Genomic DNA, 13,361 nt, shown 5'->3' with positions numbered 1-13,361 from the left:
GATTTTATTGGGATCGATAAATGATTTCATTTTGCTCTAAAATATTGGAGCAGGGAGTTCCCTGGCAGCTTGGTGAGTTAGGGATCTGGCATTGTCACTGTTGTGGCTCAGGTCCCTGCTGTGGCTCAGGTTTGATCTCAGGCGTGGGAACTTCCATGTGCCATAGGTGTAGACAAAAAAATAATTGGAGTAAATAGAAAGTTGCCCAGCAGGTGCCATCTACTATCATTTTTCCTATTGTTTGGGGCATTTTACTTTTTTTTTTTTTTTTTTTTTGTCTTTTTAGGGCCACATTTGTGGCATATGGAGGTTCCCAGGCTAGGGGTCAAATTGGAGCTGTAGCTGCCGGCCTACACCACAGCCACAGCAACACCAGATCCTTAATCCTCAAACCTGCATCCTCATGGATACTAGTCGGGTTCGTTAACTGCTGAGCCAAGACAGGAACTCCTGTTTGGGGCATTTTAAATCAAATGTTTAATTTTGGAATCAATTCTGCAGAAGCATTTTGGACTTTCCCACTTGTCTTTGTAGACTCTGCTGTGTATGGTCAGGGCTGGGAGACTACAAATCATGGCGCTTGGGTTCCTTTGGACCTGGCAGAGCAGGATGATAAAGGAAAAGAGGAGCCTGTGGCTAATAGCTTCCACCCAGTGGTCACGGCTGGTAGTTGATGGTAGTGGAGGTGAGGGAATTTCAGACTCAATGGAAGCAGCACTTTCCCATATGAAATGGTCCTTACTTAGCATTCTAGAGTCAGTCCTGACAGAACTTGCAACAGTGCAGCATCAAGTGTGTGCTCCATGCCAGGAATATTAGCAGCTCCTAAACTCACAGTATTATATCTCTTCCTTTTTGCTCCTCTTGCCTCCATCCTCAATTTGTTCTTCTAGATAATCCAGTACCTTTGTTATCAACTTTCTGTTCTTAGGTGTTTACATCCCTACTGTGGTTTCCATTCTACTGACTGGTCTCTGACTGATGAAATACTGATATGAAGTCACTGAAAATCCTACACTACAAACAGAACATCCATTTTTGACATTAGAAAGAAGAGGAACCTTAAAAATCATGCTCTTCTGGGGAGCTCCTGTGGTCTAGTGATCAGTGCTTTTACTGCTGTGGCCAGTGTTCAATCCCAAGTGAGATCTCACGTCAAGCTGCTGCACACCATGGCCAAATATATATATATATATATTTGCTTCTTTTGTAGAAAGGTATACAGTTTTGCAAAAGAACGATAAAGTACATTCATGCTTCTAAAACGGAAATGGAAATGATGTTTCATATTATAAACTCAGTGAAGCTTTCCGGAATGTAAATTTACTTGAGATTTGTATTTAAAAAGACAATATTTTCTTCACACTTAAAAGCTTTTAGGCAGAAAATTTTACTGGTGAATTCTACCAAACACTTAAAGAAAAATCAATACCAATCCTTCACAAACTCTTTAAAAAAATGGAAGGAGGAGGAAGACATCACGTTACATTCTATGAGGCCAGTATTACCAGTATTATCTTCATACCAAAACAATACGAAGCCTAAGGCCAATATTCACTATGAATATAGATGCAAAAATCCTCATTGACAAAATACTAACAAACTGAATCCAATAACATATAAAAGGGAATTATACACCGTGACCAAGTAGGAGTTATTACAGTGCTTCAAGACTGGTGTATCGACTCAATCAGTGTAGTCCACCATATTAATTGAGTAAAAGATAAAAACCACATGATTATTTCAACAGATGCAGAAAAAAAATTCAGCAAAAGCATAGAAAATTATGTTAAGTAAAAGAAGCCAGTTATAAAAAGCCATGTATCCTATGATTCCATTTATATGAGATTTTGAGAAATTTCCATAAAGACGGAAAGCAGATTAGTAATTGCCAGGGGATGGGGGGTAGGTGGTAGGGGGAAGGGGAATAAGGGGAATGAATAGTAACTATTAATAGTGCAGGATTTCTTTTTGGGGTGTTGAAAATGTTCTAAAATTAGATCATGATAATAGTTGTGTAAGTCTGATAAGAAATTAAAATTCGCTGAATTGTACACTTTAAACTGATGAACTTTATAGTTTATGAATTACATCTCGAAAAAGCTGTTACCGAAAAAAAATGTTTAGGGAGACTTCTTATTCTAACCAACATGAAATAGCCCAATTATTCCTAGGTCTTCCTTTTTTAAACATGCTGGATGTAAAACAATAAACAAACATGGAGGTCTCTGAAAGCTGGGATAAAGCTGGAAAAGGGACCAGTTACCTTGGGATGTGGGGTGTGATACAGGGTTGAGTTCCTGGTTCTTCTTTTTGCCTTCCAAATATCCCAGAGAGGGCACCAGGGAAGCCTGCAACCTGGACCACAAAAAGCACAGACAAAACAAACTCCAAGCAAAGCCTATTTGCTCTGGTCAAAGGAGCAGGGAAAAGGCAGCCTAACAGAACATAAAAGCTTCTTGACAATACCCACGGGACTTCGGCAAAATACCAATACAATACAATACACTGTACACCTCACCGACTGCACACCCTCCATGGTTTTGGCAGACGTGAATGGGGAGCCAAATCTACGTCTTACTCAGTGGAGGAAGGTAGTAATGTTCTGGCATCTCTTCCCAGATGGTAATGTTAATAGGGTCCAGCTGGATGCTGAGCCGACACCTTAATATCACATCAATGAAGTAGAATGAGGAGATGCTGGCTGGGCTGGTCTTTAGTCTGCATACCCACCCACCCTGCTGTCCTCCAAGTGGAGAGCCAGGCATCCATCCTTGCTTGGCATCAAGGTGAACAGGTGGTATGAGGTGGGCCGAAATGCAGACAAAACCAAAATGAGTTTTCACTACCTATTAGAACATCTAAAATAAAATAAAAAAATTTGTAGTAATAACAAATATTGGTGAGGATGAGGAAAAACTCAATTTCGAACAAACTTTTGTTGGGAACGTAAAATGGCATATCTACTCTGGAAAATAGTCTTCTAGATCTTAAGCTGAAAATACACTTACCATATGACCCAGCAATTGTATTCTTCTTGGGCATTTACCCTGGTGAGATGAAAACTTGTACACAAAAACTTGCATATGAATGTTCAGAGCAGTTTATATAGCAAAATACTGGAAGCTACTCAAATATCTTTAAGTGGGTGCATGGGTTTTTTTGTTTTGTTTTTGTTTTTGGTCTTTTTGCCTTTTCTAGGGCCACTCCCATGGCATATGGAGGTTCCCAGGCTAGGGGTCTAATCAGAGCTGTAGCTGCCGGCCTACACCACAGCCACAGCAACACGGGATCTGAGCCATGTCTGCAACCTACACCACAGCTCATGGCAACGCCGGATCCTTAACTCACTGAGCAAGGCCAGGGATCGAACCTGCAACCTCATGGTCCTTAGTCGGATTCGTTAACCACTGAGCCACGACGGGAACTCTTAAGTGGGTGCATGGTTGAATAAACTCTGATACATCTATGCAATGGAATACTACTCGGCAATAGAAAGTAATGAACTAGTGATATATGCAACAAACTAGATGGATCCCAAGGACACTAGGTTTAGTGAAAAAAGTTTATTTTACAATATTACACAGTGTATGGTGCCATTCACATAACATGCTCAAAATGATAAACCTAGAGAGATGGAGAGCAGATTAGTGGCTGCCAGGTGTAGAGGAGTAGGGAGACACAAATACAAAGAGGTAGCACAAAGGAGTTCTTTTGTGATGACAGAACAAATACACATTTTGGTTGCGGTGGTGATTACACAGATTTGTACATAAAAAGTTCATAAAACTACACACACATAAACAAATGAATGTAGGTTTTAAAAAGTCATGTGCTAATGTACTAACAGTAATGTACTAATGTGCTAATTTCCTTGTTTTGCTCTAGAACTTTATGTCATCATGGGGGAAGCTGAGTAAAAAGGGATGCATGGGATTCTTTGTTCTATTTTCTCACCTTCCTATGAATCTGTTATTACTTCAAAATAAACAATGTAAAAAACTATGTTTGGTACATGCCAACTCAATGAAAATTAGATAATCTGATTTTTTTATGAGTATTTTGTTGCTTTTATGTAAGCCCAGAGAACATAACCTTTTAATGCATGACTGTTGATTGGAAAATTTGGTACTCCTGTGCTTGGGGAATAAAGTGCTGTCAACATCATAGTCCCAAGAATTCGATCTGGTCATGCTACGAGAAGAACAGAGTGTGCTAAAGTTGCTCATGGCACTGCTTGCCAGAGTGGAAAAGCTGAAAAATGGGATTTTATCATGTGATCTCAGAGACCTGTACAGCCAGTCTTCGTAGAAGTTATTTCATTTCGGCAAGAATCAGTGTTTTCAAACTTTAGTTTACATGCCACAAAAAGTCATTGATTCCAGAATGGAGTTTAAGAATTCCTAACAATTATGTCATTATACACTTTGTTTACAAGTGCTTGATTCCTTTTAGTTCTACTTCCTGCCAATATCAGATATGTACACCCCCCCCAAGAATCTGTACTGTGTGTGTAATGTTATTTTTTCCGTTTATACATTTACAGTGTAATAATTTTAAAATTCTATTTCCTAAAGGAAATACATTATGTGATTTAATACAGGGAGTTTGGATCACAAGCTGAATATTAAGTAAAATAAAACAGATGATTTAAAAATTTTAGTACATCCAGAAATCAGTAATGTTCAGAGAGGTGAGATTTGCCAGTGAAAATTATGGTAAAAAGGTCATAGAACATTCTCTTTACTACTGAACTAGTACTAGGGAGCTGTCATCTAAAAATAGTAGGATGTACTTAGAGGCATATTCGAAATATGAGCTTTAATACCGTGGAACAGCCAAAGGTCTAGTCTTTTATATCATTCAGGGAATAACCTCCTGAGAGTGACTGTATAAACTATCACTGTTCTTGTGGTTAACATGAAAATGAACTGTTCAAACAACCAGAAAATGGTGCATCAATAGAGGGGGAAAAAGTGCTAGCTAGGAATGAAAAGCACAATTGAAAGACACAATTGCTTGATGATTAATTTAAAATCTGTTTAAAGAAAAAAAACCTCAAACTTGGTGACACCTTCATGCTAGAATTATGATTATACTGTTTGTTTGGGGCTTAAAAAGAAACTGACAAGGCAAAAAAGACACACTGATTTCATGATGTTCACTAGCTGGAACACACCAGACATATATCCTGGAATGACTGATGGAGAGATGAAGGCTACCCTGGCTCTTTATTTTAAATTGGAAAGCATGGACATTGATAATTCAGCAATTTAATTAGTCTTTTCTCCTTAATTTTATACAGACAATTTAGAGTAAAATAACCGGTAAAAATAAAAAATTTTTGAACTCTACATGAGATTTATTTATATTTATTAATTAATTTATTTTGTTTTTTAGGGCCACACCCGAAGCATACGGAGGTTCCCAGGCTGGGGGTCCAATTGGAGCTATAGCTGTGGGCCTACACCTCAGCCACGGCAATGCTAGATCCGAGCTGCCCATCTGCCACCTACACCACAGCTCATGGCAACGCCACATCCTTAACCCAGTGAGGGAGGCCAGGGATGGAACCCGCATTCTCATGAATACTAGTCAGATTTGTTACCACTGAGCCACAAAGATAACTCTGAGATTTATTTTTAATGAATGAAAATACATACTGTTAAGTACATGCAAAGAAACAAATCTATGATGCTGACATTGACGGGGAAGGTCACCCTTTTACATCCTGCATGTATCAGCAGCCCTGGAGCACTGCATCAACACCACCTCCTATTAAAGAGTATGACTTTTGATTTTCTCTGTATATTAATTGCCTGGAAAGAAATGCTGGATTTTGTTGAAAATTAACCCGTCACTTGACTTTTCAACTAAAAGATACTTTAAAAAATTTATATCAGCAGTTCATATTATTTATATGCTTATCTTTTAGATAAATTTGTAAAGAAATGGAAAACTTGCCCTTTGACATCTGTATATAAGTGATGATTTAGGCAGAGAAAGATGCTGATCAGATTTTCAACTGAGTAGAGCTACCTTTTTAAATTATTTATTTATTTTTATTTCTGCTTTTTAGGACTGAACTTGTGGCATATGAAGGTTCCCAGGCTAGAGGCTGAATTGGAGCTACAGCTGCCAGCCTACACCATACCCATAGCAATGCAGGATCCAAGCCGTGTCTGCAACCTACACCACAGCTCATGGCAAAGCCGGATCATTTACCCACTGAGCGAGGCCAGGGATCCAACCTGCATCATGGATCCTAATCAGGTTCGTTAACCACTGAGCCACAAAAGGAACTCCCAAGCTACTCTTTTTTAAAATGGAGAATTAAAAACGTGTAAAGATGGCTAAAAAAACGGGTTAAAATGATGAATCGCTGCTTTGTCTAATGATAAACAGTAGTTCTCAAAACTGACTTATTCAGCAAAAATATTTTAAGGGTGAATTCTATGTGAAAGTGAAATTGTGAAAGCTTTCACTGGGTGTGGTAAGACTGCAGCAGGATTAAAGAGTAGAAAGTTGTGAAGAGCTGACATTATCAACAATGACATTTTGGAAACTTGAATTCAATGATACATGATTAAAGTTAGTCCACAAAATCTATTATTTTTTTCCTTCAGAAAGGCCCTTTTCAACTATTTACCCCCTAAGCCAATAAAAGAGACTGGGAGTTTCGGGTTAATAGATGAAAACCATTGCATTTGGAGTGGGTAAGCAATGAGATCCTTCTGTGTGGCACAGGGAACTATGTCTAATCACTCGTGAAGGAACATGATGGAGGATAAGGTAAGAAAAAGAATGTATATATATATATATATGTATACCTGGGTCACTTTGCTGTACAGCAGAAATTGACAGAACATTGTAAATCAATAAATATTAAAGAAATAAAGTAAAAATAAAAAGGTGGAAGGAAGGAAGGAATATCAGTCCACACCTCATTGTCTATGCCTGTCCTTTAAAATCCGAGAGTGCGGTCCTCAGCTGGCCAGCTGCCTTTTCTAGTTCCTAAAGTATCCCAGATGAGAGCTCAAGCTGTGCTGATCCTCCATTTATTGCAGCTTCCTGATGGTTACACTCCTAGTTACCTACACCTGGTTCCTTCACTTGCTATCCAAGTATTCTTGGCTCCCATCTTTGGCAAGGACATGGTATGCCAAGGAAAAAAACTCTCCAGGCCTATTTCCAATGGAAATTTCCTTCTCAACCTGTAGTTTTCTCTTAAATTTCCTATACGCTGGTTCCCAGGACTGGATTTCTTGATCTAGTATCTTGATTCTGCTTCTCTGGACACTTCATTCCTAACCTGCCCTAGACTCAGTGTAGGGTCTCTGATGCTGTATAGGGAAGCTTCTTGAGGATGACCACCTGTCTGACCCCTCAGCACATCTGCCCTGGAATTCTTGAGGTTATGCCCTCAATTTGCCTGGGAAAGGCTGGTGCTTGCTTTTGCTGGGTTGGAAAGGACATGAATTCATTTAGCTTTGGGTCCCTGGACCACCCCACCACTAGTTTCCTTTATAATGAGCTGGCATGCCTGGTCTCAGCTCCTTTCTCCTTGCCTGGCATTTCTAGAGCAGAATCTTTGTTCCCAATGATATCTCTCCTAAATTTTAACACACAGAGATTATTGGCCTTTTTCTGCTTCAAGTAACTGCCTTTTAAAACTGTGGTTTTCTAGCTTTCATTGCAAATCGACTATTTTGCTCCCTAGATATTAACTCAGAGATTCCTTTACTGGGTTAATATTAACATATTTCACCACAGCCACAGCCACAGCCACACTGGATCTGAGCTGTATCTGTGACCTATACCGCAGCTTGTGGCAATGCTGAATCCTTAACGCACTGAGCGAGGGCAAGGATTGAAGCCGCATCCTCATGCCCCCTATGTCGGGTTCTTAACCTGCTGAGCCACAACGGGAACTCCTAATACATTTCTTGCAAAGACTAAAATAAAAAAATTTATAGTTCAGGTTATGTAATTTGGTGTTATTTTGAGGCTGAAGAGCATTATGTAGAAAAAATCTGCAGATACCAAATAGCTGGATTAAATTTGTTTAATTATTTTTATGAAATTACATGAGTAAATAGTTTAACTGGAGAATAGAGCCTCAAAAAGAAATTGCTGGAACATAATTAATTTTAGAGTGATATTATAAACTAGAAATAACTACATGCTCCAAGGGAAATGGTTGCGTTTATTGCACTTAAGTCATATAAAATGAACATTTTCTGTGATTCTTTTGAAGATTGAGAGGTCAGATTGAGAGGTCAGGATTCAATTGATGCTCTACAAGATTTTGGCTTACATACAAAAACATACAATATTTAAGCACAGGCATCACAAATTAAATTATTTTGATGAAACTTCTTGAAAAATATCTTTTCATGAATGATGAATCTTGGTTTATATCATCGAAAGACAAAATTAAGCCACCTCTTAGTTTCCAAGTGTTACCTTGGGAAATCTTTATTCTGTTATCTTGGCTATTTAATGTTCCCTTCTGTAGTGAGAAATCACAAAGCCTGCCTTGAAATTTGTTGGAAGAAGTAAACAAGTCGAGAAATATGAACGTGCTTTGCAAACCATCAAGTCCTAGATGCAGAACACTGATGTTTGAATCTTTCTGGGTTCCTGACTGTCACTGTAACTTTGGCAGCCTTGCAGATCTCACCAAGTTTCAGGTTTCTCTCCTCTAGATAAGATTGCTCTGTGTGATTTCTAAGGTTCTTCCTATTCTAGACTCCATCATAGCTTGATATAAGCGAAAGCTTTTTTTTTTTTCAGAATTTTCCTATCTTACCTATTAGATGCATGAGATCATTGCAATGTGTATCAGATGTTAAGTCTTATGATGTTTTTTTCCCACATAGACAAAAGATTATTTCCTATGATCAGAAAAATTCCCATAGCAAAAAAATGTTGAGTAGATACTTGCCTTAAATCTCCTCTCCCTATCTTTTTTTTTTCTTTGTTTTGATTTTCTTACTTTATGAAGCTCATTTTTTGACAGAGCGTGTTTTCTGGGCTACAGTAAAATGAATAAATCATGGTTTTAGATTCTGATAAAGGTACTTAAGAAGAAATGTGTTAAAACAGAAGTGAAATAGTACATACTAGAAATCCGAATACGTCTAAAAATAATTTAACTAATTTCATCATGTAAAAGCAAACTTTAGAGGAGTCTTCTTTTTTCAAACTAAACTTAATCAGACTTAATAAGGTTAAATGGCACAAAATTGTGTTAGTATATGAGAAACCAGATGGGTTGCATATGGCTGGGTGCAGGAATTCAGATAGGCTTGGCCTTTAGACTCTACTATCTAGAGATATTTTAGGAGAAGCTGGGTTAAGCTATGTACATATTTGAATTTAGACCTTAAAAAACTCTCAGCTGGAGTGTCACTGTAGAAAAGGAAGAAAATAAAAATGTTCCTCATGTACACAGATGCCATGAGATTTCATTCTCAAAGTAGTTGTCAGCAAGTGTGCCTAAAAATAATTCAAAAAATATTTGCAGGGAAGCAGATTCTCTGTTTTAGGTCCAGGTGTTTTCTCAGGATGACATGGAGTCTGGCTAAATCCTTTGCATGTTTTGTGCATGATAACATCTGGCCATCTTCTATGTAAAAATAAATGAAAGTTATGGATAATTTTCAGCTAATTTGACTGATGAAACCATTTATTTTTGGCTTTGAGCATAAGGCAATGTGGAGAACTTGGGCAAGAATGCACGTGCGCGCGCGCGCGCGCACACACACACACACACACACACACACACACACACACACACACACACAGAAACTCAAGAACTCTACTCTGCCTTGTACTTACTCCTTTCTGAGATCAACCTATAATATTAGCAACCTTCTACTGAAGTAAAATAAGATTTCCCTCCCCAAAAGTCTGCTAGGGAAAACTTTTAATCAAGTGCTTCTGAGATGTTTACAAATTCCTTAAATCCAGCAATAATGGCATAATAAAGGGTATGTTGTTTGGGAAGAAAACTGTCCATCCAAAGTAGAAAAACTACTGGTTAAAAATCGCCACACACCCAAAATGCATTTTCAAGGATAATTTCCATTTAACTGATAGGTTTTTCCATTAAGAGTTGTAAAATATTTTAAAAGAGAAAACAAAATGGTCAAATAATCTTTGTTTTAGTTTCTTCATCTTTATAATCAAGGAGATGGACTAGATTCTAAGTTTTTTTTTCTCTAATATAGCTCTAATATTCTATGATTTTTGTCAACATATTAAAATGTGTCCTGCTGTTTTATTCAAATGGTCATAGAAAAAGTGGCATAGAATTGTGAGGCCTGACAATATCATCCTTTTAATTTACAGATAACAAAGGCAAGTTCCAAAGACGTAACATGACTACCCAATGATACCCATCTATTAAGATATCAATCAATGTCAGAGCTTCCAAATCTCCCCAATCATCAAATATTTTGCTTTGTTTAAGGACTCAAGATTCCCTCCCCACGCCTGGAAATTTTGTTCTAGTAATCACGGGGTGAGGTCAGGAGTCTAAAGGAAAAAACAATCCTCAATATTCTGACTTGTCACTCAAGTTAGGATCCACAGATCCCTGACAGACTACCTGGCATACAGTGGAGGAGAGGAACAGCTACATCCCACAGTCCTTGGGCAGGCTCCCCAGTGTTACACAGCAGCATCTTCCCGACAGGTCCATCGTTTTATCCGACAGGCTACCACCTCAACAGTATTTTCTCTCTTCTAGATGAAAAGCGTATTATATAAGTGACATTACTTGGTGTCTAGGTTACTTTTCTCTGATAGGCTTCCTATGGAAAATGATATTCCTGAAAGAAACAAGAATTAAAAGAGTGGATCTAGGAAGTTCCCTTCTGACACAGCAGGTTAAGGAGCTGGTATTGCCACAGCTGTGGCATTTCCTGCAACTGCGGCTCGGGTTCCATCCCTGGGCCAGGAGCTTCCACAGGTGGGGGCCAAGAAAAAAAAAAAAAAAGAAAAAAAGGAAAAGAAAAGTGGATCTACAGCTCTTACTTACCATCTGCTACCAATCTCACATTCTAGAAGTTTAATTCTGCTCAACTCCTAGCAACTCTCCTTTGGAAAGTACGAATCTGTCTATAACCGTGCAACAGTCTTGAGCCTTTAAGGCAGTCTGGGATTTGAAAATTAATTACTTTACCTCCAGCCATGGTGTAATGAAGTAAATTTCTCTAAACTATTAGGATATATCAGAAGGACAAAGCTCTTCAAATATTTTGTCATAAGAATTCCTTAATCTTTTTGGCAGGAAAAGGAAAGCTGAAAAAAAATTACCATCTATGGGAATTCCCGTCATGGCTCGGTGGTTAACAAATCTGACTAGGAACCATGAGGTTGCAGGTTTGGTCCCTGGCCTCGCTCAGTGGGTTAAGGATCCAGCATTGCCATGAGCTGTGGTGTAGGTTGCAGACGCAGCTTGGATCCTGAGTTGTTGTGGCTGTGGCATAGGCCGGTGGCTAAGGCTCTGATTAGACCCCTAGCCTGGGAACCTCCATGTGTCATAGGTGCGGCCCTAGAAAAGACCAAAAAAAAAAAAAAAAAAAAAAAAAAAGAAAAGAAAAGAAAGAAAAGAATTACCATCTAATAGCCTAGTGGGTTTTATGGTTTTATGGAAAGGGATAAAGTTGCTTCTGAGATATTCTCTGTGGAATTCTGAGCACCTCAACATTCATATTTCTGTCAGTTTTTAATATAGATCTTATTTATGGGTGCACTGTTTGAAAATTATGACAAAAAAAATTACGTTCTTTATGCTACCCATGGATGCCAAAGATTAATTTAAGGCCATTTTTTTTTAAATGTAGCACACTATAAGGAATATATTATATTCAGGTCTCAATGAAATATCATTTCTGATTTTCCTGTTAATAAAAAATTGAATTAGTCTTTTATCTATTCATTTTTGGGGAAAGGTTAAAAAAGGAGAAAATAAATGACTTACCTCCTAATCTGCATGACTCCAAATAAAGTAGACGATCAAAAAGCTTACTAAAATTTTAACAAAAAGTAGAACTCAGCATAATTGAATTTCTTTTCATATCCCCACCTAAGGAATGTTGTTAGTGAAATTGCCAAAATAAATTAATTATTTAGTCACGTCATTTATAAAGTGGTCTTAGGATGCTTCCTCTGAGGATCGAGTATCCAGTTAAAGCTGTGATAGACTGCTGAATGATATAGAAAAGGTTTTTGAACATTTCATATTGGCTTTAGAAGGCTGACCTGTTAAACCTGGAACAATTGTATTTATTTAAAAGAGTGGACAAGGAGATCAATGGTATTAGACTATCCTTGTATGGGGTAAGAAACTGTGAGTTGTAGGTAGAAATCTACTAATGTTAGATACATGTATAATTATTTTTAAATGTCCTTGGGGCCAGGGATCCCTCAAAAGCCTTAAGTGGATACCTATTCAAAGGTATACAAAATATAAATAATACTGTATATTTTTAAAAATTTTAAAGAAACACAAAGAATATATAGGTATACATGTTATAATTTCAAAGTCAACACTAGCACATAAGTTGTTCTTATCTAAGTACATACTAAGATACTTCCTATATCAACACATGCACCTACAAACACATGGCCATGCACATAACCTTGCTTTCTGCCACTTGCAAGAAAGTTAGAATATACACTATAGTACATTGTTCCAACTTAAATCATAATCAAATTAATGAGGATGGCATTAAAAAATTCAGATCTAAGAAATCAAAATAAGGAAGATAATTATACCATAGATTAAAAACACTGAAGACTGATGGGAGGTTAAGATTTAAATTGTTTGTCCCAGTAATCTTGAAAGATACAGAAGAGACTGAACTGGTTGATAACACTCTGAACTCTCTCTTTGGCAAATGGGACTTCTGAAATCTAGTAAGCCAGGCCAGAGGCTCAGACCATCGATGCTTCTGATCGTTAAGAAATGGTAAAGCTCTGAGCAGTTCTCCGCAAGGCAGGGGGTGCTGATGGAGATCTGGATGCCCATCTGGATGGGAGACGGCGATTTGCTGGTCTAGCAGGTCGGGAAAATCCTTTTCCATGTGAGGATTTCACTGCCATCGGTTCCTAAGACACAAATGAAGATGTTCATTTCATTATTCAGGTGCATACAATGAGCTAACTATATTATGGATCATATGACCATATTTATATAGGATTCATTATGACCATATATATGAGCAAGAAAAACCAGCAAAAATTAAAGAGGGTATTTGTGGTCTTGAATCAAAACAATTCACTTTTAATATGAACATGGCATTTGATAATCCTGTTGATCTCCTCACACTGACAAGTTTTAATACAAC

At 37.8% G+C, this 13,361-nt stretch overlaps 2 protein-coding genes across 5 annotated transcripts in view; both read right to left on the bottom strand.

Annotated features, from left to right (window-relative positions):
• The window catches only part of KIAA0408 (KIAA0408 ortholog), a 40,906-nt gene continuing 31,099 nt past the window's right edge, over positions 3,555-13,361 (bottom strand). For 2 of the 3 annotated variants that reach the window (XM_013988435.2, XM_021088489.1), the window contains exon 6: positions 3,555-13,122. In XM_013988435.2, the coding sequence (XP_013843889.1) occupies positions 12,973-13,122 (150 nt within the window). In that variant the 3' untranslated portion in view covers positions 3,555-12,972. The remainder of the gene's footprint in view (positions 13,123-13,361) is intronic. The other variant, XM_021088481.1, reaches the window with a different exon arrangement.
• The window catches only part of SOGA3 (SOGA family member 3), an 82,869-nt gene continuing 79,773 nt past the window's right edge, over positions 10,266-13,361 (bottom strand). For both annotated transcript variants that reach the window (XM_021088466.1, XM_021088467.1), the window contains exon 12: positions 10,266-13,122. The gene's annotated coding sequence lies outside the window, so the exon portion shown is untranslated. The remainder of the gene's footprint in view (positions 13,123-13,361) is intronic.

This window comes from Sus scrofa, chromosome 1 (genome assembly GCF_000003025.6).
Source record: "Sus scrofa isolate TJ Tabasco breed Duroc chromosome 1, Sscrofa11.1, whole genome shotgun sequence".
Classification (NCBI taxonomy): Eukaryota; Metazoa; Chordata; class Mammalia; order Artiodactyla; family Suidae; genus Sus; species Sus scrofa.
The sequence above is the reverse complement of the archived record's forward strand: the minus strand, read 5'-3'. Positions and strand labels throughout refer to the sequence as shown.